At 43.0% G+C, this 26,457-nt stretch overlaps 1 protein-coding gene across 1 annotated transcript in view; it reads left to right on the top strand.

The window, feature by feature from the left end:
* The window catches only part of CTNNAL1 (catenin alpha like 1), a 288,515-nt gene extending 280,138 nt beyond the window's left edge, over window positions 1-8,377 (top strand). Inside the window, exons 15-19 of the mRNA XM_073587855.1 lie at window positions 1,604-1,652; window positions 3,248-3,304; window positions 4,435-4,554; window positions 6,291-6,374; window positions 7,397-8,377. Coding sequence (XP_073443956.1) covers window positions 1,604-1,652; window positions 3,248-3,304; window positions 4,435-4,554; window positions 6,291-6,374; window positions 7,397-7,561 — 475 coding nt within the window. The 3' untranslated portion in view covers window positions 7,562-8,377. The remainder of the gene's footprint in view (window positions 1-1,603; window positions 1,653-3,247; window positions 3,305-4,434; window positions 4,555-6,290; window positions 6,375-7,396) is intronic.
* The last annotated feature ends 18,080 nt before the right edge of the window (window positions 8,378-26,457 follow it).

The raw sequence follows: 26,457 nt of genomic DNA, 5'->3' as shown, positions 1-26,457 counted from the left end.
TGGTTTTTTTTTACTTCCAATTACATTTTGTTTGAGAATCCCAGTGCATTTTGGGGCACTCACACGGGACGTCATTAGGGGGCAGAGGCTGCAGTCATTGCCACAGCTGCTTTCCCCACCATGAAATAAAGCATCATTTGTTTCAGAGACTGGACTGGTCCCTGCCAGGACATCTCTTCTCCTTAGAGCCAGCAAGGGAGCGCACTGTCACTGTGCATTCAAAGGAATATAGCACAGAAAACTCCTACTGAGTATGCATCAGAATCTACGTACGACGCATTATCAGGTGAGCAGGACTAGCCGAGCCTCCAAAACAGACATCACTGATGCCGCCTCATTTCAGAGAGGGAGCAGAGGCTGCGGCAGTGACTGCAGTTTCTGCCCCCTGATAACTGCTCATTCGAGTATCCCAGCATGTGCACTGGTGAATCTCAAACAAAATGTCTTGGGACGTTTAAAAAAAAAAAAAAAAAAAAAATGTAGTCAGAATGTAGAGGGTATGTTATGGAATTTTTCATTGAAGTATATTAGAAAACGAGATTAGATTATTACACTGAATACATTTAATATGAAATTCACCTTTGGTTTCAGACTGCCCCTTTAAGTTCAGACGATTGGTTCGGCCCTCCACAGCAGTGCCAGTTTCTCATGTGGCCCCTTAGGAAAAATTGCCCACCCCTTCTGTAGACCGTAAAATATTAGTTGGAATGTGAGATAATCATTGAAAATAAAGAATGAGGATGGTCACATGCGAAGTTTGGTATCTAGTCAATAATGCTGAATGCTGACAGTGTGTATGTTACAAATTGTCAGCATTCAGCAGCAATAGGTACAAATACAAAGTGTATAAAAAGACCAGACTTCTAACCACAGTAGTGTCTTTGGAGGAAACCTGTGTAACGGTAGTGAGTGTCTGACAAAACAACATGTTACTTGTACATGTAGCGCAGATCCTCAGTATACACAACATGAATGATAAAAGTAAATATGTCATTTATTGAATAAAGCTTTGTTACATAAATATGCACATGAAAAACAAGTAGGGTGACCAAGGTAACAATGCCAGAAAGCTCAACATTGTGTTACACAAGTAACACAGCCTACTAAAGGGGAATTTATTAACTTGTGGTTTACACCAGTTTTTCTGACATCCCATAGTTGTACATTTTATACAACATGCATTTGCGGAAACATTTTGTGACATTGTGGTTTTAGGCCGACCTTATGATCCTTCCAAATAGTAAGTGGAGCTTACCGGAAGGAGGCGTTTGACAGATTTAATATAACGAGTGCCATAAATTATTGTGCAATTCTCCATACGATCAGAACTGGAGTATATTTCAGTTTCTGCCACACTCATAGCAAAGCCGACCTAAAAATCTGTTTACTAGCGTGTATGGAACAGGTCCTAACTCTGGGACACACCTCCTTTTTTTTTACCCGCAGCAATTTTAGACATGAGAGGCAATGATAAATCTTCTGTGCAGTATATAGTAGTGGTTACCATGAGCCTGATGAGGCTGCAAATTACAAATATAGAACAATCGTTACCAAAACTTTTTTCAATACGTTATTATGACCGTGCTTTTGCTTTGTTCTGCAGGGGTGAAGGGTTACTAAAGACGACCCAGGATTTATTTAGTCAAGCAGAGGTGAGCCTGATCCACATTGCTATTCATTCCAGGTTGGCCTTTGTTCACATAAGCACCAGAGGCTGTATTTGGAGCGTAATTGGAGATTGCTTCATATGTGAAACAACATGTATGATTACATTGGCAATAGTGTTACCGTTCCCTATGCCCAGTGTGTCCCTCCATATTTTCACCTTATCAGGCACTTATTGGATAGTGTCAGAGTGTCTGGACAAGCCCCATTGCCAAGGCAAATAGCACCACCCCTTTGTTAACTCTGTCCTGCATTTCTAAGTGCAATACAAGACTCCATAGACCAAACATGTTCCCGTATTATTTCATGGGCTATGCGGGTAAGCGGTAAATAGCACCGGCAGTATAGCCATAACCTGGCTTTATATGACTCTTTCTTCGTTCACCTCTTAAACAGGACCTGTCCCAAGCTAAAAGTGGGCAGTTTTCGATCATATTTAATTTGTGCTGCACTACTTTATCTCTGTATTTTTATAAATCACAGGTATTTATGCATAGCAGCCTAAAGACCGCCCCCAAAGAACCCTTTAAGCAATGCCCCCTCATTAAAAAAAAGGCCATATCTCTTGACCCACATGACAGATTAAATATAAAAAAATTCATTCATGCAGTCTCCAGCTTACGAACTAGGTCAGATCTGTAGGTTTGTTTGTAACCCAAATTTGCATACAAGTTGGAACATGGTAAAATAATAGATACGACCTCATTGCTGACCTCTGTCTGGTCCTCTGCTTTCCACCGCATATCTTAGGCCATGACATTGGCCGCATCCAAGCCTTGGAGGTCACTGCGTGTCATAAGGTCGTGGTACACCGTATATGTCTTCATCTCCTAACATCGCAATCTTACACCTTACCTCTGTGGCTTGGGTGTGGTCGGAAGTCCGGGCCTATAGTGAAGAGGCCAGAGATGCGGTGTGTGACGGAGGAAGGAAGAGGATGGCGAGACGCCATGTTGTCGATGTCATGAGGAATTAGGTGTTAATTTTTGGTTGGTTTTTACATCTGCATCTCTAAAAATGAGTCATTTGCAAGTTGGATGTTCTTTAGTCAGTTGCTGCCTGCACTTAAAGCAGTAGCAGGAGTAAAGTAAGAACAAAACTGGCCTTGTCTAACCTGGTGACAGGTCCTCTAATTTGAGGGGGACAATGCTTTGTTGGCACATTATAGACACTTATTTGATGTGTTATGTGGAATCCAACAAAAGCAAGATAACTGTACTTTTATATATTGTATACATAGACATGTCGCTGTGCAGTGTAGGTGAGGAATACATGAGGGAGACTCATAAATGCCAAGAATGAAGTTTGCAAAGCATCTGCCTCTTTTCTGGTCATTAATCGGAGCGCAGCTTACACATCCTCACTGAATCTCATCATTGCTCATTCCTTACTTTATCCCTTAGTTCATAATTTTTTTCACATTTTGTTGCCATTGATCTTTCCTTTCACCCAGTAAAAAGGTGTTTTAGTGAGAAACTTGCAGAGCCATTTAATTACATAAAATACCTTCATGGTATAGTTTGTCAACTTGCAGGTTACAGACTATAGTTATTAAACTTGTTTTTTTTTGCTCTTTTCTTAGGTTTTTGCAGCAGCCGGGTTAAAGCTTTCATCAATTCTCCACGCATTTTCTAATCAGGTGATTCAATATTAGTGTCATTTTCTACATGTATGCCAGGTTGATAGAGCAGTGTAGTGTGGTTATACATGGCACTTCTGTCATTCCCTGTACCATTAAACCTGAATACGTCAATCTGTTTTGAATTCTACTCTTTTCAGGTCAGTGAACATTATAGTGAAAAACCTTCCTCACAAAATGGAGTCATTGACCCTTGTAGGATATTACCAGAATGTATGCATTAGATTATACAAACCCTGCAGTTTCACTGTATTAACCCTACAGAAATAATTTGTCCAGTGCAGTTCTTGCCCTCTAAGGGTACGTGCACACGCTGCGGATTCCGCTGCGTTTCCGCAGCGGTTTTGGCCGCTGCGGACCCGCAGCAGTTTTAGCTGCGATGTACAGTACCATTCAAATGAATGGGAAAAAAAAAACGCTGTGCCGACGCTGCGGAAAAATCCGCGCGGATTTGCTGCGGTTTTGAATCCGCAGAAAGAATTGCATGTCAATTCTTTCTGCGGAAACCGCTGCGGGTTCCTATCTCCACCATTGTGGAGATAGTGAATTCGCAGGACCAAACCGCAGGCAAAACCGCAGATAATCCGCAGGTCTTTTGACCTGCGGATTATCTGCGGTTTTTGCGAAATCCGTGCGGATTAATCCGCAGCGGATTCCGCAGCGTGTGCACACACCCTAAATAAGAGCAGTATTGCCCTCCTCTTCTCCCTAAGTAGAGTGGTATAATGCTAGCATGGCCCCTGATGAGCTGGTATCATTGCTCTAGAAAAATGAATCAAAGCTCTTGATCAACAAAGGGTAATAAAGAGCTAAGTCCCGAGTTGGAACTCCGTCACTGCGGCTGCTATCATCCTAATAAGGAAATGGGATGTGAACCTATGCAGAAAAATAAATTTATTCCAGAGCATTATTGCTCACGAAAATCAGTGTGATGTCCCATTGGATGTTTTGAACACGAACTCCATTCTACACTTTGGTGTACATCCTCTTCTAATTTTATATTTTAGGCACTTGGCAATGTTCAGTGTAGTGTAAATAAAATGATTTCTTCCTATTGTTATACCATTAAGGGTTGGGAGCGAATGTGCCTTGCAATTATTTGTAAAATTCTATATCTTACACCCACACAGCTTGAAGATGATGACAAACCTTTACTCTTGTTGGAGATTGAGAAGCTGGTTCCACTGAGTCAGAAGCTTCAGATAACATCAAGAACTCCTGTCCAGGGCAAAACTGCCACCTTCACCAAGGTAGATGACATATTCTGTATTATGTGAGAGCTTAGAATTGATTATGTAGTAGATCACTTGTGATTACATAAACCTGAGTTGATTCCAAGCTGTAGGATCTCTTTTGAAGATGAGAGAACCAAGTCGCAAGTACTTAAAGCACCACTCAGGCTTTTTTTTTTTATTTTGTTGGACCAAAGCAGCACTGAAAAAAAAATGAAGATGGCTGCAGGTGAGTATGATATTGGGGTCATGGACCTTAGATTGGAAGCACCACTCCAGCACTGACAAAACAAGACAATGAAGTGGTGTTTTACAGGGAGCCTATTAATGTCCCTAAATGCTATTAATCTACAGGTTGTGTTACAATGCTGCTGGGACGCCTTACTGAAAGCGCATTGAGAGAAAATTAACTTTTACTCCCAGGAACCACCAGCTTTCAGTCATAGAGGCGTTACCACTCCGTCCATAATCAGCAGCAGCTGTAAGCACTTGACAGATTGCTTTTAGAGATGCGCTGCAGAGCGTGCCGTCAATCACAGCACCAGGGCATACTTACAGCTGCTGTGAGCATTGACTGTAGCCAACTCCGTGCATCCTGCCTGTGACTGAAAGTAAGGCAGCCACACAGCATAGTCACGCTGTTAACCTGCAGATTAACCCTATATTTGCAGGTTAATAGCTTTTCGGGACATGACTGATTCCATTAACAGAAGTTTTTGTTTTAGCTGTGCCAAACAGATTTTCTGAATGATAATTCAATCACCGAGCAGATGTGATAAAGTAATATTGGTTATTTGGATGCTTACTCAATTAAAGGTGTTGGCTGGGCTGCAGTGAAACGTGAACTCAGTAATGAAAATGCTATAGCTACCGATGTCACTTGATTGCATAGCTCCCATGTGTCTCATAAGTATATGTTAATGGAAATATATCAGCAGGATTTCACACTCCAAAAACTATTTATATTTCATGTAGAAATGGGAAATCAGTGTTTGAATTGATATGCTATTGATTTTGGTAGATCTGAAGCCGATTCTTGGCAATGGAGGAACGGTATAGACACGTAAAGGAATTGCTGGACTTGTTTTTGAAAGAGCTACATGCTAAATAGCTTGGAGAGAGGGGTGAAATCCTGCTGCTAAATTCCCTTTAAAAGGGACCAATCAATTGCTAAGAAAAACAAAGTCAAATACCTGGCAAATTCCCTGAGCTAACTTGATGTGCCCATTCTTGTTTTAGTTTTGCGTTGCAGTCTAACTGGGTGTTTCTACTGAGTGTGTATAATTTCATCACTCCCTCCCACTCTTCCAAACACAGCTTACAAGTTGATGTAGCAGTCTATATCAATCTTGGATGAAAAAAAGCTATGATTGTCAGTCTGTAAGGTTGAGGAGAAAGCGCTCACATGCATAAGACTAAAGAAATGCCAAGTTGAGCTGTTAGCAGAGATTTCACATAGTGCACAACAAATTTGAATATCTCTGAAATTGGGAGATGCAGTGCAAAATGGAAAAGAGCTGCAGAACAAAGGGAGAGCAAGGATTTTTAAAAGGTATTTAACTCCTGTATCTTAACAAGTGACATTTCCTCAAAGTTGTGTTTTTTGCTCAATAACATTGTGAAGCCCTTTGACTTGCATTGTTGGTCAGCAAAAGAGAAATCTTTCATAGCTCCATCCAATGGTTACATGTACTGCAGTGTGGAATAGCAAAACTTTTTTTTGAGTGACTATTTAATTTATCTTCATCATGTAGGTTGACACGTGTATTCAGAAATCAAAGGCAGTCATGATGATACTATCTCAAGTTCTTCCAATTTGCTGCAAATTACTAAGAAAGGTGAGTAGCTGATGCAGATGCTGAAGGTGGAAAGTCCATTACCTGTGCTTTTTATTTTCACAGATCTGTCTTTTACTTCCTCTCTGGACTGAGAGACAGGTACAAATGAAAATACAACCTAGGCATTATAGACAAATCCAAATTTATTTTTATATTTGTGATGGATTGATAGGTCAGCAACATGGATATCACAATCTGAAGACCAATACCATACATTCATACCAATAAGGGTTGTAACCAAGCAGTTTTTTTTTTTGTTTTTTTTTTACCCTTGACCATAAATGTCATTTATTAGATTTGTAGAATACCAGTATTATTTTTTTTTTTATTTGCTCATCTTGCTTCTTTGGAGATTAGAACCTTCAGTTGTTTTTTTCCTCTCTTGTTCATGTGCTCCCTAAATGCAAACTTTGAAGTTTACAGACGTCACGTACCACAAAAACTCCATTGTGTGACTTATAAGTATCAGTACATGTCACTTCACTGTTGAAAAACCTCAAACAGTGCTGAGGCTGGCTGAAGGGGCAGGACTGCTATTTAGTAGTTATTGCCAGCAATTCGTATATTAGAGCTGGTTCCCTGTTACTTTCTACCAAAGTTAAGACCAGACTTTAGAGGTGTTAAATCCCACAGCCGGTGAAAGAGCGAGATTTTGATCATAACACTAACCCAGTGCTGCCACGTTAGTAAGCTGATACTGAATGGTAGAGACACTATGATGCTGTTACCAAACAGTAACATCATTAAAGGACACGACAACTCGAGTTTAGTGTTATGGAAGACTGATAAATTCTTAAAAACAAACATTGGGATAAATATATGGATAGTTTACTGGACACAGCACTGCTGCCTTTCATCTTTTTGATCCAACAAAGACACTGCCAAAAACAACTCAAATCTTTGATAATTAGTTTCTTTTCATTCTCCTTTGCCTATTTTGGATCTATAGAATAATAATAAAATCTGCTCTGTGTTACTTTGTAGTATTTTTCTTTGAAACAAAGTATTCTCTTACTTTGCAGTGTAAAGTGGGTAATGGATGCTACCGACCTTCAGGATCCTGGAAAGAGAACAGGATACAGAATGTTTCAAATGAAGATGGTCTACAAGGAAAAACCGTAGAAGCCTTTGGAGTAAAGTCTTTGGAACACCATGTAGCTAATCTGACATTTTTAGAAAGTAAATAGCAATGTAAAGCTCCTGGAAGGAGGAGAGGATGTCAATTATTAAGCTCCACTTGTTTATTTTTGTGTTTTGCTCCACATCGTACTGGTACCATTTTTACTTCTTACACATTTGCTCTGCCAGGTTAAAAACTTCACTAAATGTGAATGTGTGTATTCTTTTCCTGTCACCAATCACACATGGTTATTAAGCTCTGTTGTGAATCTATTAATGGAAACCTAAACCCAAAGATGCTGCTATGGTTTGTATATGTGTAATATCCAGAAATCATGATTTCTCAAATTTGCCGTCAACCTTGTATCATCCTTGCTGGTTTGCTTTTTTTTCCAGTTGTATTGTGTTTACCTGTATCTGGGCAATGTTTTGTGGTCTGAAGCACTGATCAGCTACTGTCTTCATGCTCACAACCAAGAATAAACCGCACACTACATGTAAAACCTCCACCACTGTCCCTGCACCGTTATAACTGTAAATTTGCTGCTGAGCTCTTTAAATTTATTGGAGATTTTCTCATAAAGAACTATTTTCTGAGCTAGTTTTGACTTCATTATGTATGTTTTTGGATTTGAAGTTGGTCCTGTAGTTAGCTGCTGGAGATGGCAACTCGGTGGGACATGCTGATGGTTTCCCTGGGTTTTTTGTCACTCATAGATTTATAAAGCTCACCCCTTTTAAATCTTAGGATTTAAAACGCATGTTAAAGAAAATGATATCTTTTCTCAGAATGTATATCATATTTAAGTTTCATGAAAATGTAGTTTTTTTACATTAACATTTACAATGTAAGATTCTATTTTTAAAATAAAATTCTAATGAATCATGTGTGTCATTGCATGACTTATTATATATAACATACACACACGTGCCAGTCTAGAATATTATAATGTCACAAATACTTCCTCACTACTAATTTTTCATGTTTGCCATAGTAAATAAGACTTGATATATTTGACACATTTTTGTAATGAAAATTGGGTCCTTTTAATTATTAAATCCAAATTTCTACCAAAGTCAGACCTACCCTGGATTGTGGGATCCTCCAGCTTTACATTTATGATAACCCAGCACTGCCTCTTAGGGTATGTGCACACACTGCAGATTCACCTGCGGGTTTTTTCCTGCGGAACCGCGGGTAAAACCGCAGGTAAAGTGACCTGCGGTTTTACACCTGGACAATGGAATAGGTGGCAAACCGCAGCAGAATCCGCAGAAACAATTGACATGCTGCGGAAAAAAACCCGCAGCTTTTCCGCAGGTAAAAAACCGCAGCGTGAGCACTGCGGTTTTTAAAACCCATAGGCTAACATGGTAAAGTACCATGTCTGCGGAAATGCTGCAGTTCTGCAGGGCCAAAACCGCAGCGTGTGCACATACCCTTATTTTACTAAGTTGTTAGGCTGCTTTCACATTTACGTCCGTGTGCGCAGCGTTCCATCCGCATGCGTCGTTTCCCTATCTTTAACATGGTGTACGCATGGGCATGCGTTTGCATCTGTTCGCATGCGTCAGCGTACGCAGGGGTCCGGTGAACACGTTGCATTTTTGGAAGCAGCAAAAATCAGTCAAATATGCGCATGTGGATGAGTGCGTAGATAAAAAAAAACGCATTAGTCTATATGAACTCATGCGTACGCATGCGTTCTTCAAAATGTAAATAGAAATTCCATGAGACGCCCATTTTTGCCTGATGTCCTATGGAACGCATAAACACAAATGCAGCTGATACGCTGCGGACGCCAATGTGAACCTAGCCTTAGACAATGGTACAAAAAAACAAAGGTGCCTTTTGTATAGGGGAAGATATGCCAGAAACAAACCGCATATAAAAAAGTTAATAAATATGATGTCAGAAAAGGATCAGTTTGAGGGAATCCTGTCCACATTTTAATAGGCTCATGTACACAATATAAATGTCCCGAACTTGTTATGGGATATCCTAACAGGTATTTTTCAAAGCATCCATGTTAGGAGAAAGTGCAAATGCATAAATGTACATTAAATCTTTGCCCAGTGGCCATTTACCTATTATAAAAATAGATGCTGTGACAAGCAGGGCTGTGGAGTCTGTAAGCCAAACCTCCGACTCCTCAATTTCCTTTCCACCGACTCCGACTCCAACATATATTGCTTATATTTAAGTGAAAAATGTATTGTACAATGTGAACATCAGACATTCAATCATTTTTATGATACAATAATCAAGATATTTAGATAGAACATAATACATATTTATTGGAATACAACTTTAGAACACAAAAAACTAATTGTAAATATGTAATACACTATGTAATATCGATTATATATACACACACAGTATAAATATATATATATATATATATATATATATATATACATAACACTATGTAATAAACTATGTAAGTGGCAAAAAACAGTTTTCAACAAAAACATACTAAATAACATTTGTGCAGTCTCTGAATTTGTTCTAAGAAATAGAATTGCCTCCATCAGATCCTCCTTCATACAGTTGTGGCCAAAAGTATTGACACCTCTGCAATTTTGTCAGATAATACTCAGTTTCTTCCTGAAAATGATTGCAAACACAAATTCTTTGGTATTATTATCTTCATTTAATTTGTCTTAAATGAAAAAACACAAAAGAGAATGAAGCAAAAAGCAAAACATTGATCATTTCACACAAAACTCCAAAAATGGGCCAGACAAAAGTATTGGCACGCTCAGACTAATACTTGGTTGCACAACCTTTAGCCAAAATAACTGCGACCAATAGCTTCCGGCAACCATCAATGAGTTTCTTACAATGCTCTGCTGGAATTTTACACCATTCTTCTTTGGCAAACTGCTCCAGGTCCCTGATATTTGAAGGGTGCCTTCTCCAAACTGCCATTTTTAGATCTCTCCGCAGGTGTTCTATGGGATTCAGGTCTGGACTCATTGCTGGCCACCTTAGAAGTCTCCAGTGCTTTCTCTCAAACCATTTTCTAGTGCTTTTTGAAGTGTGTTTTGGGTCATTGTCCTGCTGGAAGACCCATGACCTCTGAGGGAGACCCAGCTTTCTCACACTGGGCCCTACATTATGCTGCAAAATTTGTGGGTAGTCTTCAGACTTCATAATGCCATGCACAAGGTCAAGCAGTCGAGTGCCAGAGGCAGCAAAGCAACCCCAAAACATCAGGGAACCTCCGCCATGTTTGACTGTAGGGACCGTGTTTTTTTTCTTTGAATGCCTCTATTTTTTCTCCTGTAAACTCTGTTGATGCCTTTGCCCAAAAAGCTCTACTTTTGTCTCATCTGACCAGAGAACATTCTTCCAAAACGTTTTAGGCTTTTTCAGGTAAGTTTTGGCAAACTCCAGCCTGGCTTTTTTATGTCTCGGGGTAAGAAGTGGGGTCTTCCTGGGTCTCCTACCATACAGTCCCTTTTCATTCAGACGCCGACGGATAGTACGGGTTGACACTGTTGTACCCTCGGACTGCAGGGCAGCTTGAACTTGTTTGGATGTTAGTTGAGGTTCTTTATCCAACATCCACACAATCTTGCGTTGAAATCTCTTGTCAATTTTTCTTTTCCGTCCACATCTAGGGAGGTTAGCCACAGTGCCATGGGCTTTAAACTTCTTGATGACACTGCGCACGGTAGACACAGGAACAATCAGGTCTTTGGAGATGGACTTGTAGCCTTAAGATTGCTCATGCTTCCTCACAATTTGGTTTCTCAAGTCCTCACAGTTCTTTGGTCTTCTTTCTTTTCTCCATGGTCAATGTGGTACACACAAGGACACAGGACAGAGGTTGAGTCAACTTTAATCCATGTCAACTGGCTGCAAGTGTGATTTAGTTATTGCCAACACCTGTTAGGTGCCACAGGTAAGTTACAGGTGCTGTCAATTACACAAATTAGAGAAGCATCACATGATTTTTCAAACAGTGCCAATACATTTGTCCACCCTCTTATGTTTGGTGTGGAATTATATCCAATTTGGCTTTAGGACAATTCTTTTTGTGTTTTTTCATTTAAGACCAATTAAATGAAGATAATACCAAATAATTTGTGTTTGCAATAATTTTCAGGAAGAAACTGAGTATTATCTGACAAAATTGCAGGGGTGTCAATCCTTTTGGCCACAACTGTAGATGACCTAAAATCTTACCTAATAATTTTAAGGCCAGAGAACAACCTCCCTACACTAACTTGGGTTGGAGGCAAAGCCGTAACCACATGGGCAACATCTCTAACAATTTCCGGGTATAAAGGAATTGCCTCATGCACAGTTTTGATGAACGGTTGAATTTTTCTTTGAGTTCAAGTGAAACATTTTGCTGAAATATGGTCAATCTGCTTGCTATAGGAGACGGAGTGAAATCTTTTTCCTTGCAGCAACGCTTTGCCTGCTCCATATCATCCAAATACTTGTCAAAGTCAAACTCCTCATCTGATGAGGATAAAGATATGGCAGCAGTAGCACTGTCAGGACCCCAGTCCTCCTGTAGGCCACTCATCCTAACTGCTACCTCAGTCAGAGCTTCTTTTCCTTTAGTAAGCTGTTGATCATCAAGCAATATACGATGACTTGGGTCCACATAAATAGCTGCCAGAAAAATTTTATTTTCCAATAGCTGTGTCTCTCTCCATTTCATTGAAGCAGAAATGCCATCTGCGATTAAATCTCCTCTTTGGGACAGGCAAAATAGCAAGTTCTTCCACTCCCTTATGAAAATGCCAGGAGTTAAATGCTCAGCTTGTAATTTTAGTCAGCCACCAATTGTGCAAGTTCTACTACTTAAAAATGAGAGGCCTGTAATTGACATAGGTAGACCACAACTATGAGAGTCAAAATGAGAAAACAAATCCAGAAAATCACCTTGTCTGATTTGGCAAGATTTATTTTGCAAATTCTGGTGGAAAAACACTGGTATTACATACCTGGTAATGTGTTTTCTCATGAAACATGACGGCACCACGAGGGAGGGGATCCGCCCAACAAGGACAGGAAACCGTCAAGATAAAAGGGGTGGCTCCTCTCTCCACATCAGTTGTTTTACAGAGCACGAGAGGAACTCCGCAGGTTAGTGTACATATAAATAATACATCCTTCACACTACTAAATTTCCAAAACCCCAGGGAATGTATAATGCTAATAATGCACCCAACTAATGATGTGATCAATAGGGAGGGAATATAAGGGTGCCATCATGTCTCATGAAAAAACACATTACCAGGTGTGTAATACCCATGTTTTTCCATCATACATGACGGCACCACGAGAGAGTTAGAGATTTGTATTCTCTTAGGGAGGGATCACTGCTTGCAACACTTCTCCCGAATGTGAGATCAGAGGTAGCAGATAGGTCTAACCTATAATGTTTGAAAAATGTAGATGGAGAGGACCAAGTGGCCGCCTTACAGATTTGGTCGATGGAGGCGTCTGCTCTCTACGCCCAGGACGTCGCCATGGCACTCGTGGAGTGGGCTTATAGACCCTCTGGAATAGCCCTGCCTGCACTACTATACGCTAGCATAATGGCCTCTCTCACTCATCTATCTATAGTCTGTTTAGAGACTTTAAGGCCCTTTCTTGCCCCCTGGTATGAGAAAAATAAGGTAGTATTTTACAAGGTCTTGTTACCTCTAAATACTGCAGGATACATCATCTAACTTCTAGGCAATGAAGCCTCTCCTCCTTCTGGTTACTAGGGTTAGGACAAAAGGATGGTAAGACTCTCCTGAGCCCTATGATATTTCAATACCACCTTGGGAAGGTATGCTGGATCTAACTTTAACACAACTCTATCGTTCTTGATCTGAGTGTAGGGAGGGTCTGAAAATCCCCAACTCTACGGGCCGATGTGAGTGCCACTAACAAGGCTGTTTTTAATGTTATGCCGGAGTCACACTAGCGATTAAATCGGACGAATGCAATGCGATAAAAAAAAAATCGCATTGCATTCATCCCAATGTTATTCTATGTTGCTGCTCCCATCATGCGTTTTTTTGTCGGATCCGTTCCTCGGACCGAGACAATCGCAGGATGCTGCGATTGTCACCGATTTTCGGATCGGACTCGCCAATGCAAGTCTATGGGGGCGAGAAAAAAATCGGATGACAAACGGACCAGATGTGTGACTTGCAATAAAATCGCACCCGGTGTCCTTTACCAAAAGCCGGCAATTCTTTTTACAGTACAGTAAAATCACACTGACTGGTTAAATAAAGAAACCAAAGAATAGATCTAGACATTATATATATATATATATAAATATAAATAAAATAAATGTGTCTATATGACACGTATATATTTCTAATTCATACAGTTCTTCATAGCAGTATAGCTGCTGAAACATTTGCCGGCTTTTGGAAAATCATTCTCCTACCCGACATGAAATGACACATGGTTTACATACAGTTAGACATCTTAAAAAAACATGAAATGAAATGGTTAAGATGTCTAACTGTATGTAAACCATGTGTCATTTCATGTCGGGTAGGAGAATGATTTTCCAAAAGCCGGCAAATGTTTCAGCAGCTATACTGCTATGAAGAACTGTATGAATTAGAAAAATATATATATATATATATATTTTCTATTTATTTTCCATTATGTCCATTTTGCTAGCCTGCGAGAAAATCTCGCCAGACGGATGTCAAACGGATGCTTAGATGCGAGTAAAATCGCATCATCACACGAAATTTGGCTGACAGACGGATCCCTGGTGAAGAAACATTTGTGCGATTTCGGTCAGTCAAAATTGGACCGATTTTTTTATTGTTTAGTGTGACTCCAGCCTTAGAACTTTATCTGATGTTGATTAGTGGTTCAAACGGACTCTGGCAGAGATGATTGGGACCTAAATTTAGGTCCCAAGGAGGAGTAGGGGACGGGACAGAGTCAGCTCTAGTACAGGCCTGGATAAACCTGGCCACCCACCTATTGTTTGCCAGGTCCCAGTTGAACAAGGCTGAGACGTGTACTTTGAGGGTACTGACAGCTAACCCCAACTCTAAACCTTTCTGCAGAAATTCCAGTATTGCCACTATCGGGATCTCCCCTTCCCATATTGGGCCTGAGGTAGATAAGAATTTTTTCCATATCTTTCCATAAATTTTTGTAGTTACTGATTTTCTGCTACTGAGTAAGGTGGATATTAACCCCGCTGAGAATCCCTTTTTCTCTAGTAGTGACCTTTCAGATTCCAGGCTGTCAAATGCAGCCCGGACTTCAGAGGGTGATGAAGGGACCCTGTGTTAGAAGGTCGAGGTCCTCTGGGAGCACCCATGGGTCCGTTACTGACATCACTCTCAGCCAGTAGAACCATGGTCTTTTCGGCCAAAAGGGAGCTATCATAATCACTCTGGCTTTGTCCTCCCTGATATTCCTCAGAACCGCCGGTATGAGGCATATTGGAGGGAAGGCGTACCGGAGACCTGATGTCCACTTTATCCCAAAGGCGTCTACTGCCAACGGCCTTGTCTGCTGGACTTAGGGAGCAGAATTTCTGAACCTTCCTGTTGGCTTTTTAGGCAAAGAGATCTATACTGGGTTTTCCCCACATGTTGCACTATCTGTTGAAAATGGTCCCTCTTTTAGGGACCATTCTCCTTGCCTCAAGTGGTTCCTGCTCAGAAAATCTGCCTTCAGGTTGTCTACACCTCGGATATGCAGGGCCGATAATGAGAGGAAATGGTGTTCTGCCAGAGTCATGATCCTCTTTGTTATCTGCATCAAGGACTGAGAACAGGTGCCACCCTGGTGGTTTACATATGCGACCGCTGTTCGGTTGTCCGATACGACTCACACATGGTGTCCTCTTAAGTGTGTCAACAACCCTTTTAGTGCCCTTTCGATTGCTAGAAGTTCCCCATCATTTGAGGATAGATTTCTTTCCTCCTGGGCCCAAGGATCCTGGAGCCATAGTGTGTCTAGGTGGGCTCCCCTCCCCCAAGGACTGGCGTCCGTTGTGACCACCTTGGAGGCCGTGTATGTCCAGGGTACTCCTCTTGGAGATGAGTCTATCTGTAAACACCACCTGAGGGACTGGAGTACAGGGTCCGGGAGGGTGAGCTTCTGCTGTAACTGTCCATGAAGTCTCAGATCGTTTTGTAGCACATACCATTATTGTTCCCTTGTGTGAAACTGGGCCCATTTCACCACCGGTATGCAGGAGGTTAGGGACCCCAACACTGACATGGCCCTTCTCAGAGTCATTTCTGTTTTTTTGTTATGATTAATTTTTTGATCTTTTCTTTCTCCTCTGGGAGGTGACACTCTTGCACCAGAGTCCACTGTTAACGCCAAGAAATTATGGATCATTGCTGGCTCTAGTTTGGATTTTTTGAGGTTCAGCTGCCATCCCAGCGTTTGTAGTGTCTCCATCACTATTTTGACTTGTTCTTGACAGAGATTTCTTCCCACTATGAAGAATTCGTCCAGATATGGTATCACCAGTGTCTTTTTCCCTGTGATGTGCTGTGACCTCTGAAATTAATTTTGTGAACACTCAGGGGGCTATTACTACCCCAAAGGGCAGAGCCCTGTACTGAAAGTGGCACCATTGAGACCTCATCTGGACTGCCACCCTGAGATATTTGCAATCTCGTTGTCGGATCGGGACATGACAATAAAGCGTCCTTGAGGTCCAGGACTGCCATATAGCACTAAGGAAAGAGAAGCTTCACTGCCGATCTTGTTTCCATTTTGAATGATGGGACTATCAGACAGTTGTTGAGGCCTTTTAGATTTATAATTGTCCTCCAGGAATTGTCTGGGTTTTTTTTTTATAAGAAAGGGGGGGGGGGGGAGAGTAAAAACCTTCCTTTCTTTCCTCTACTGAAACCTCTTCCAGGACAAAAAGCGAGATTACTTCCCCTTCCAGACTGACTTGCGTCTCTTGAGAGGACTGTACTGGAGTCTGCATGTATCTTCGTGGCGGCCAGTGGTGGGACCTTAACTCCGGACTTGACCCCACAATTTGACGGATCCAGGTGCTGGATGAGATCTTCTCCCAGGCTGGAAGGAAGTGAGAGAGCCTTCCCCCCACCTGAGGACTGTCACTGGGAGGCTTTTTTGGTGTCTTTGGAGGGTTTGTCGAAGTAGAAACCTCTCCCTCCTCTGGATCGCTTGTCAGTTATTTCTGTCTCGATCCCTGTACTGCTGTCTTCTGAATTTTCGGCGCTCCTTTCAGAAGGAAATGGCTGTTTTGGGAAATTCTTTTTGTCACCGGCTTTCTCCAACACATCATCCAATGCCGGTCCAAACAGGAAATTTCCCTCACACGCAGAGAGCAGAGTTTCATCTTTACCTGTGTGTTCCCTGGCCAGCATTTGAGCCATACTGCATGGCATCCCACATTAGTTAAAGCTGTTGATTTTTCTGCTAGCTTGGCTGAATCCGCTGAAGCCTCAGCTAGAAAGACTGCCGCTGCTCTGATGGCCGGTATTGCTTCTAAGATAGACTCCCTGGGGACTCTTTGCTCTAGCTGATCAGCCAGGTTATCAACCCATATTTTTAGGGGTCTAGCAACATAAGTGGCCGGCCTTAGTGCCCCACCTGAGGCCTCCCAGGTTGTTTTAAGACAATTATCTGTCTTTCTGTCCAGAGGTCCTCAAAGGGTAGGGAGGATTTTCTGGCGACTTTTGAGATCGCTACGTCAATCTTTGGAGCTCTATCCCAGAATGAGGATGCCTCTTCATCAAAGGGGTACCTCCTTTTCAGGGAATTGATTATCTGGGACTTCTCTAGTTTTTCCTATTCTCTTTTTATGAGCCCTTACGGCTGTTTGTTAATAGGGAAGGCCCTACGTTTCTCCTTTTGCAAACTGCTAAACGTGTGATCCTGAGCCGTCTTTTTTGGACGCTCATCTACCAGCCCCCTAGTAGATCGGATTGCTTTTCTAAGCTTATCTGTAACTTCCACTGGGAACGCGTCCTCCTCATCAGAGCTGCTGAGTCCTCCTCTGATCCTGTGGAGTCCTCCTGAGAGACCACTGAGGGGCTGGACCTATCTCTTGCTTTGCTATCCGTATCCGTTGATTGTAAAGCCCTTACTGATTTACAGACTTCTGACTGAATCAGAGATCTTAGGTTATCAGCGAAAGAGAGTGTCTCTTCCGCTACTGTTTATTAATACAGTCCTGGCCCAATCTTTTATTCCAGGATGCTCCTAAGGGACTATTGCATAAAGGACATTCTTTATTCCTAGATTTTGATCTACTCTTTTTAGGGACCTCCTATACTCCACCCCACCAATGTATGTAAAAAAAAAGAGGGGCGATAGGAGACAAGAGAGAAAGAACAGACATTAGTGTGCTGGACTTTCTCGAAGCTCACTCACCACTTGGATGCTTCACAGAACGGGTACAAGATCTGGAGGCTGACTGGCCTTCTTCACTGTCTCCCGTAGAGACTAAGGACCCCTCCTTTTCAGAACGGTGACAATCCGCCCGTGCGGCTCCCAATGCTGCTGCGGCGCGTCTGGCTCATCATCTGAGCGAAACAGCCACTCCTGCACCTCCTGGTGCGGCTGCAAGTGCTCTAGCGAAGGGCTCTCCATCCCTCAAGCTGCTTAGCTGCTTCCTGACGAGTGCAGTCACATTCAACCCAGCATTAGCCTAGTAACGCCCCCCAGCACTTCCAGTTGCCTTTAAATAAGAGCACTACCTTTTTTTTAATTTAATTAGCTGATCACCTGGTTGATCCTGTACCTGCCGGTCACATGCGCTTCCTGGATCTCATCCCCCGCATGCGCACTATGCCCTGCTTGCGCGCACCCTCAGTAACCATTACCAGAATGCGCTGAACTCCTCCCCGTGCATGTTCGCCAGAGCGCGCCCGCCTTTCCTCCCGGGTGCACGCTCCCTTCTACACTCCGGGAGTCTCCCTGGCCAGTTTCTGGTGCGCGTCCTCTGCTCCGCGGTTGTCACTTCTGGTGCGCGCCCGCGTCATTTCCGATGCGCTCCCGGCCTAATCTCAGCATTCTCTGACACCCGGCCACCATGACATCCAGTACCGCAGCCCCTCCATACCTGGACTCGCCCGGAGGGAGCGATAACGCTGCACCACCGTAACGCCTGGCTGCTATAACGTCCGGTCACCTCCACGCCTCCATACCTGTGAGACTGGAGCGATTACACCGCTGGCCACCACTGATTCTGCAGGTACTGCTTTTTTTTTATGGCCTAAAGTGACCGGCGTCCTGGACTCAACAGGGAGGGTAGATAAATCTGTCCTCCGAGGAGTTTTACCTCTTCCCGGGCACCGATGTGTCTCACGGGCTGCATGGCCACCACACGTGGGAGGGAGCACAGATAGTGGCCTCCGTGGACTTCCATGGGGGTGTGTTGGCATCAGGGAGGGTACACCGAATGTGGCCTCCGAGGCTGTAGCTTCACCCGGGCATTTGCCTCACGGGCTGTGGCCATGCATTTGCTCAGGGGGGCATGGGAATACATGGCCCCCGAGGTGACTACCGGTACCTGGTGATGGATGTAGCAGACCGGTGCCTGCCAGTAACCATCCGACCCAGGCATCCTCTTCTTCAAGAATCTTCAAGAGTCTTCATCTTGAGGGTTCCCCATTAAGGACAGGAAACCAACTGAGGCGGAGAAAGGAGCCGCCCCTTTTATCTTGAAGGTTTCCTGTCCTTGTTGGGCGGATCCCCTCTCTCGTGGTGCTGTCATGTATGATGGAAAAAAAGTAGTATTTGGTCACCTAAAACATGCAGGATTTCTGGCTCTCACAGACCTGTAACAACTTCTTCTTCTAAGAGACGTCTCTGTTCTCCACTCATTACCTGTATTAATGGCACCTGTGATGAGCGAGCATATTTGCCACTACTCGGTACTCACCCGAGTATCGCTGTACTCGGCAAGCACCGAGCATTTCCGGGATTATTCAGCGGGAGCTCAGGTCCCCGCCCTGCATTTTCTGGCGCTCTTTAGAGCGCCAATCAACATGCAGGGATTGTCTGCCACGCACTGTAATGCCACAGCCGTCTTGGTTGTGGTATTACAGTGATTGGCTGGTCAAACCGCCTCATCAGGTCTATATCAGACCTGGCGCCGCCCTGCTCAGCCTAGTCACCTCTGGAATCAGACTGTGTAGGGAGAGCTGCTGCTGAGATAGGGAGATTTGTGCTTTTATTAGTTTGTGTATACCATCGTTTAATCCACATATCCAGCTAAACCAACAGTCCTAAGGACTAATTACGGGGTATATAGATTGCATTGCTAGGTAGGGAGTATATGTGCGTGTTATATATATATATATACACACAAGGCATGCAGGCACTGTATGTGGCTATATAGATATCAGTAGCAGAGAGGCATTGTATGTGCCATACTTTATTGCATACATCCATTCCATTACGGTCTGCTGCTGCCCATTACATATATTGACCGTATATACAGTATATTTCCCCAGGTATCAGTGGGCAGGAATAATTTTTTTGACATCTTAACCCTGATTATTATATTCCAAAGCAATCCAGAGCCCCCTTTTTTCTCCTTTTGCTTGTTGACACAGCAGAATACAGCCAGAGCCTTTTCATAGTACAGTGTGAAAATCCTGCTATTTTAAACAGGGTTGCCTATCCCAGCCATCACATCTGAGCGCGCAGAAATTTCTGTGGCACTGTTAAATTTTTTTGGAGTGTCTTATAGAATTTCTTAACACCATTTTGCTGCCCAAAAAATACATAGCTGCCAAAAATTATTTAGCTACAGGGCAGATATTTTACACTGTGCTTTGTCCACCACACGGATTGCATATCATTGCGCTCAAAATTATGCCATTTCAGGCCTCCATAGAAATTTTTTGTTGTCTTCTCTTAGCCTACTTGTTGACACAATTTAGCTGGGCAAAAAAATTTTAAAAAATAAAAATACAGGCCACATATTGAACAGTCTGGTATCTCCGTCAGACACCTGATCTATCTGTGGGCTACAAATTGTGGCATTTCAGGCCTTTATTGAACTGATTTTGCTGTGTGCCATTTGTATGGGATACCAGATATATAGTGTGTTGTTATATAAATGCTGTGAATGTTTATGGGGCCTGGGCATTTTAAATACATTGTCAGACTTGCTGACAGGCAGCACTAAAAGGGTTACTCTCCCAGGCTTGATCAGGTGACCCAGCTCTGTTTTAATATACCGAAGGTTTTTGAAAAATGACTTGGGGCACTCAGCCAATGACTGCAGCTCTAACGTCACATAGAAGGGGTATACTCCAAGTCCTGGGACAGAGTTTTAAACTTTGAAGTGGCAGTTGGTGGTCAGACATCTTGGTAAGAGGCCATTTTGTAGGTGAAGGAATTACCTACTTGATCCTTTATGGCTTTACTTAAAAAGTGGACTAGTAGGAAAAGGGGAGATAATAGTCTTCATATAGGGAAGAATACCATGGCACCTCTAGGATGGAGAATTACCTCAGGGAACAAACAGAGCAAAGTGCTGAAGAAGAGATATTCAGAGTTAATAAAAATAGTGGTTACTGTAAGAAAAAGTTCTATTGAGAGCTGGAAGAGTCGGGAAGAAGTTCCACAGACGATCTCTTATCAAGCTGAGGTTGAAGGTTTATTCGGAGATACACGGCAAAACAGATACAGAATAACAGAGGAGTTGGAATATGCGGGCAAAAACAGGAATACAGACAGGCAGAGATTCGCTAGGAAGTCTGGCGATGGTAAGGCTCTGTGCCCTGGCCATGATGAGGCACAGTGGCATGATGGCGATGGAATGGCCCCGATCGACAGTAACAGGGGCTTCTTATACATTATCAGAACAAAGAAAGCTGCATTTTGCCGCAGAAAGGCGTTAACATTATAATTCTAAGGCGTTTTCATGGTAATCTACAGAAATGTGGTTTAGAACAGAGAATATAATGACATAATACGAAGATATTAATTAACATTTCTTCAAGCAACACTAAAACCCATAAGTCATTGGTATCTATGGCTACTGTCCTAAAATCTTATCATTGTCTCCAGTCTAGGTCCCTAAATTCTTACATCCTGACATTTTAACTACTCTACTCTTCGCTACCACACTATCACGTATAAGCATACTGACCATATATTTGGTAACCTGTGACCCTATTGATTGATCCAATCTTCCTCTACGCACATCGGCTGAGGTTGCTAGGAGACATGATCTCATTTTCCATCCTCCATTTAATACATTTTATCAGCTCTTTTGTAAAAGTTGAATCTTCTCTAACTTTCAACAAAATGGTTGCTAGAGACAACATGGCCGCTCAGTATATTATGACTGACCATTCTCTTACAAGTCCCCCTCTTGTACTCTATCCGGAGTACAACATACAGTACTGTAATATTCATGGGTGAATTACTGAAAATAAGAATATTGAGGTAATTCAGCACTTTATGCACATGTGTGTGTAAGGCAAATGTCCCTAAAAATAGAACAAACACATAATAAAAAAATAATTCAAATAGTCCCGAAAAAAATAAGTTGCACATTAGTCAAGTCTTTTGATCTTTTTCTTCTCATCCTTTGTCTTCTGGATTTTCCTGATCTTCTCCCCCTCTCACACTATCAGAGTCGCACTGTATAGTGTGAAACATCTTCTCCTTATCATCCAATAGGTTCATGGTCCCAGGAGTCAAATATGAAAATCTTCAGCGGACCTGGAGAAAATAGAAAAAAAGAGTGGAGTATCAGTTCTTACCAGAAATCTCAGTAAAATAATTAAGAAGTCTGCACTGATTGATATGAACCATTTTAATCACCTTTTTTAGCTTGAAAATTCGAACAAAGACTTAATCATTGTTGTTGGGATGTAAGGCACAAGTCTATCATTAACCCGTTTGTAGTACAAACACTCCCCCTCAATGGGCAGGGACTCAAGGGAATTGAACAGGGATGAGTCACCCTCCTTCTCCTGTGCCTTTATGAGATCTTGCAGAGGAGAGAAAACAAGGGGGGGGGGGCTCTCGGGGTTTCTCAGTGACTGCAGCGATGACTTCTTGAGGATATTTGTCATCGCCTGTGAGTGCAGCCTCCTTGGCCGCGTGATCTACATATGCATTGCCAAGGATGTGGGGGTCAGGAATCAACCTCTGGTGTCCCTTAATTTTACAGAACGACCATAATTTTGGGAATTCTTTACCCCGTTGCTCAATTTGTTTTAGAATGTCTGCATGCTGCAAGGGCTTGTTCTGAGAATCAACCATCCCCCTAAGGGCCCATACATTAAGATATAGAGTGAGTGACGACATGACATATGCGCTATCACTGAAGATATTCATTGGCTCTGGACACACGAGAATGACCTGTAGAGCTGCTTCCAACTCAGCTCTTTGAGCAGAGAAATGACCAGGGAGTTTATACTGCAGCAGCAATGGCTTAGCTGGAAACCACACAGCGAAGCCTGTGACGTAATGCCCCTCATGCCAATAGCGAGCTCCGTCAATATAGGCACAGGGGATTCCATCTTGAAAGTCTGCTCGGAAGGGAGAGGGAGTAACATTAGCCTGTTCAATTTGACAATCGTGACTTTTTCCTGCATACCGCATCATCTGGGCTAAGTGATATTTCTCACCCACTTCAACTTGTAAGTCTCTAGTCTCAAAATCAACGATCCATTGGGCCATTCTCTGTGAATTAATACCTGAAGCTTTTCCCTTCAGCAAAGTTTTTAAGGTGACATGCGGGGTATGTAAAATTAAAGGAGCAAATCCCACTATATGTCTCACTTGATTCATAGTCCAGTGCACGCCCAGTAGGTGCTTCATGCACTGAGTGAATCCTTTTTCCACGGGGGTAAGCAACCTAGAGTAGTAACCTAGGGCATACAACTGACTAGACACTTCTGGGCTTTCTTTGGGCCATTTTTGTAGGAGCACTGAAGAAATAGAGATATCACCAGTGTGAGTCTGAATGTAGAAAGGCTGGGAAGGGTCAGGGTTAACCAATGCAGCAGCTGCCGTAAGGGCGCGCTTCAATCCCTCAAAAGCCTGTAAGGCGGTTCCCTCTACATTAACAGGGTCAAAGTCATTATCAACATTTTTTAATAAATCATACAGTGGTTTAGCCAAATAAGCAAAATCTTCAATAAATTCTCTGGAAAAATTAATAAGACCCACAAATTTTCTGAGTTCAGTAATATTAGTTGGTATGGGGACAGCCTGAATAGCTTTAACCCTATCATGCATGGGCTTCTTTCCTTCTGCTGAGACAGACACACCCAGAAATTTAACCTCTGATTTCATCAATTGTACTTTATCCAGACTCATTTTGAGTCCTGCATTTTGTAAAGCCTGACAAACATTTTCAAGGGTTTCTCTGTGTTCACATTCATCGACAGTTTGAATCAATAAATAATCAACATACTGCAAGACTTTGTCTCCGTAACCCAGGGGCTCTAACATCTGATCTAATGCCTGATGGAAATACACAGGAGAACTGTGAAATCCCATGGGCAACCGCATGAACAAGTATTGCACATTTTCAAAAGTGAATGCGAAGCGGAGGGCAGATTCAGGTGTTAGGGGTACTGAGAAATAGCCATTTGCAATGTCTAAACAAGAAAACACTTTACAATCACTCCTCAGCTGTGACATAACTTCAGGGACAGATGCAACAAGGTGAGCAGCTGAGGGAGTGTACTTATTTACAAGTCTCAGGTCTACTACCATTCGAAAACTGCCATCTTCCTTTTTTACAGGTAGAATAGGACTGTTACATGGAGAATTTCCTTTCACAACAACACCTTGCTTCTCCAATTCACTGACTGCAACCCTTATGTAAGGGATGGCGTCCTCAGGAATACGGTACTGACGCTGGAAAGGTGGCAGTTCTTCACCATCAATTTTAACCTGAGTTTGCATTAACCCACAGTTTTCTTTAAGATCCACAATTCAGGGAACTTTTGCTTCAATTCATTCTTTAAAGCATCATTGTCAGCATTTTCAACATTTTCACCAGTACATGCTCCGAAACTAGCAATGGGTAATTTATGACTCTCCTCCTCCTCCGCCACAAGTCTTTGTTACATAAATCAACAACAATTCCCATTGCTCCCAAAACATCAGTTCCCAAAATAGAGTACCGTAACTGTGAGTTTACCCAAAAAGCGCATCGAAGACCCCTTTGCTTCGATCCCCCTGTGTCCTGAAATCTCAGGTTCACTGGACAACTTTTTTACTGCTTGAATACAGGAGCCCCCAAATTCTACCCAAAATGGTAGTCTCAGGCAGTCCAGGGGGTGACTGCAATTTGTGTCTTTTTTACTGAAACTGAGGCTCCTGTATCGATGAGGATGTCATCCCAAGGCAGCCCCTCTATTCTCCCTCTGACATAAGGTCTACCGTCCCTGCCCAGGGAAAGGGGGGCAAGGAGGGTAAGGGGAACAGGGGGAGCACTCCATCAATCAGTGTTACCTGCCGTGGGAAGCCCGAAAAATCCATCATCCCCATCTGGACACGGCCTCCGTCCAACAGCTGCCACCTCCGACCCAAAGAGATCCTTAGTCAGGGTCCGGTCCACATGTTCCCGTAGCTCCTTAATCAGCGGAGCATAGGGACGAGGAGGAGTGACCCCTCCCTGAATAGCATGGACATCCGGGCGCGGATGAGTGAAAGCTATTGGGGAGGGAGCAGGAGCAGAAGGCTCCTGTGAGACTGGGTTAACCATTTGAAGAACGTTGTACTGCTGATACTGCCTAGGGTCATTCACTGCTGGATACGGAGGTCTAACTCCGAAAGGTGGTCTAGAGAACTCCCGGGTCTGTTGGGGGTTAAATGGTGCCCGGGGTTCTCGGGGAACAATCCCTGGCACAAGGCTGGGACAAAAACGTCTAACATGTCCCAGATGTCCACAAAAATAACACAAGGGAGGACCTCTCATGGGATCCTGTGGGGACTCTGCCGAACGGGACCTGCCCATTCTCGGCAGCTGGCCGTACCCCCCCGGAACTCCTGGCCTCCCGGAATCAGCAGATACACCCCGAGGAGAATGGCACGCAAAAACATTAGACTCATCACCCTTCACCTCGGACTGCATCGTCCTAGCAAAATACTCCCTTACCTTCCTCCCAATTAGGCAAATTTTTAATAAATTTAAGATGGATCAGGAACATTTGGCCTGGGATTTTTTTCTCTCGGGGTTGAAGCAGAATCACACCTAACCTAGGGTCTGCATGTGCTGGAGCTGTCGGGACAATATATCTTTCCTCAACTGTGTCTGCATAAGCTGGAGCTGTTGGGACACTATATCTTGTTATGTACTACTTTACTCATTCTCCTAACTCTTCTCCATTCTACAACTGTATTTACATCAGCACTGTGTCTTGAAGCTGCAGTGTCCATCTGTGACATAACTGCTCTCAGCTCCTGCTGCTGCTCGCACCCCTCCTCTCTGTGCTTCCGTGCTAGCTCCAGCATCTCACTGAGCTTTTCTGATCTCTCCCTATACGCTGCCCCTCCCCGGGTGATCATGTTAACATATTGTTGTGTAGACTATTTATCAAGAGCCTGATCAAAGGTTATGACTGTCTTACACAAAGCCACTACTTGGCTATTAGCTTAACCTAGTGAATTCTTTCTATCCAGTTCCCTGTTCTCGGTGGTAAACCAACGCATACAATTTAACCACGTGGTTTCCACATTAACCCCCTCCAGCTGGGGTGTGCCAGCATATTTCTCTGCCTGCTTCCGTAACCACTCCATATTTACAGTGGTCTACAAGGACGAGTTTTACTCTGTCCTAGTATCAACAAATGCAATTTAAGCAAAGTTAGATACTCACACCTCTCAGATGGAAGACCTCTCTGCAGCTGTTTGGGGTCGACCAGATATCAAAAGAGGTGCAGCCGTGATTCCAGCCTCACTCGTAACGCTTGCCAAGCGTCTCCCCACGCCCTTTTAAAGCTTCTTGCTACCCGGCACAACAAATTCTCACGTCCT

Source organism: Dendrobates tinctorius, unplaced genomic scaffold (assembly GCF_039654945.1).
Source record: "Dendrobates tinctorius isolate UK_male_01 unplaced genomic scaffold, ASM3965494v1 ptg000102l, whole genome shotgun sequence".
In the NCBI taxonomy this organism is placed as follows: Eukaryota; Metazoa; Chordata; class Amphibia; order Anura; family Dendrobatidae; genus Dendrobates; species Dendrobates tinctorius.
This window is presented reverse-complemented; position numbering and strand designations above follow the sequence as displayed.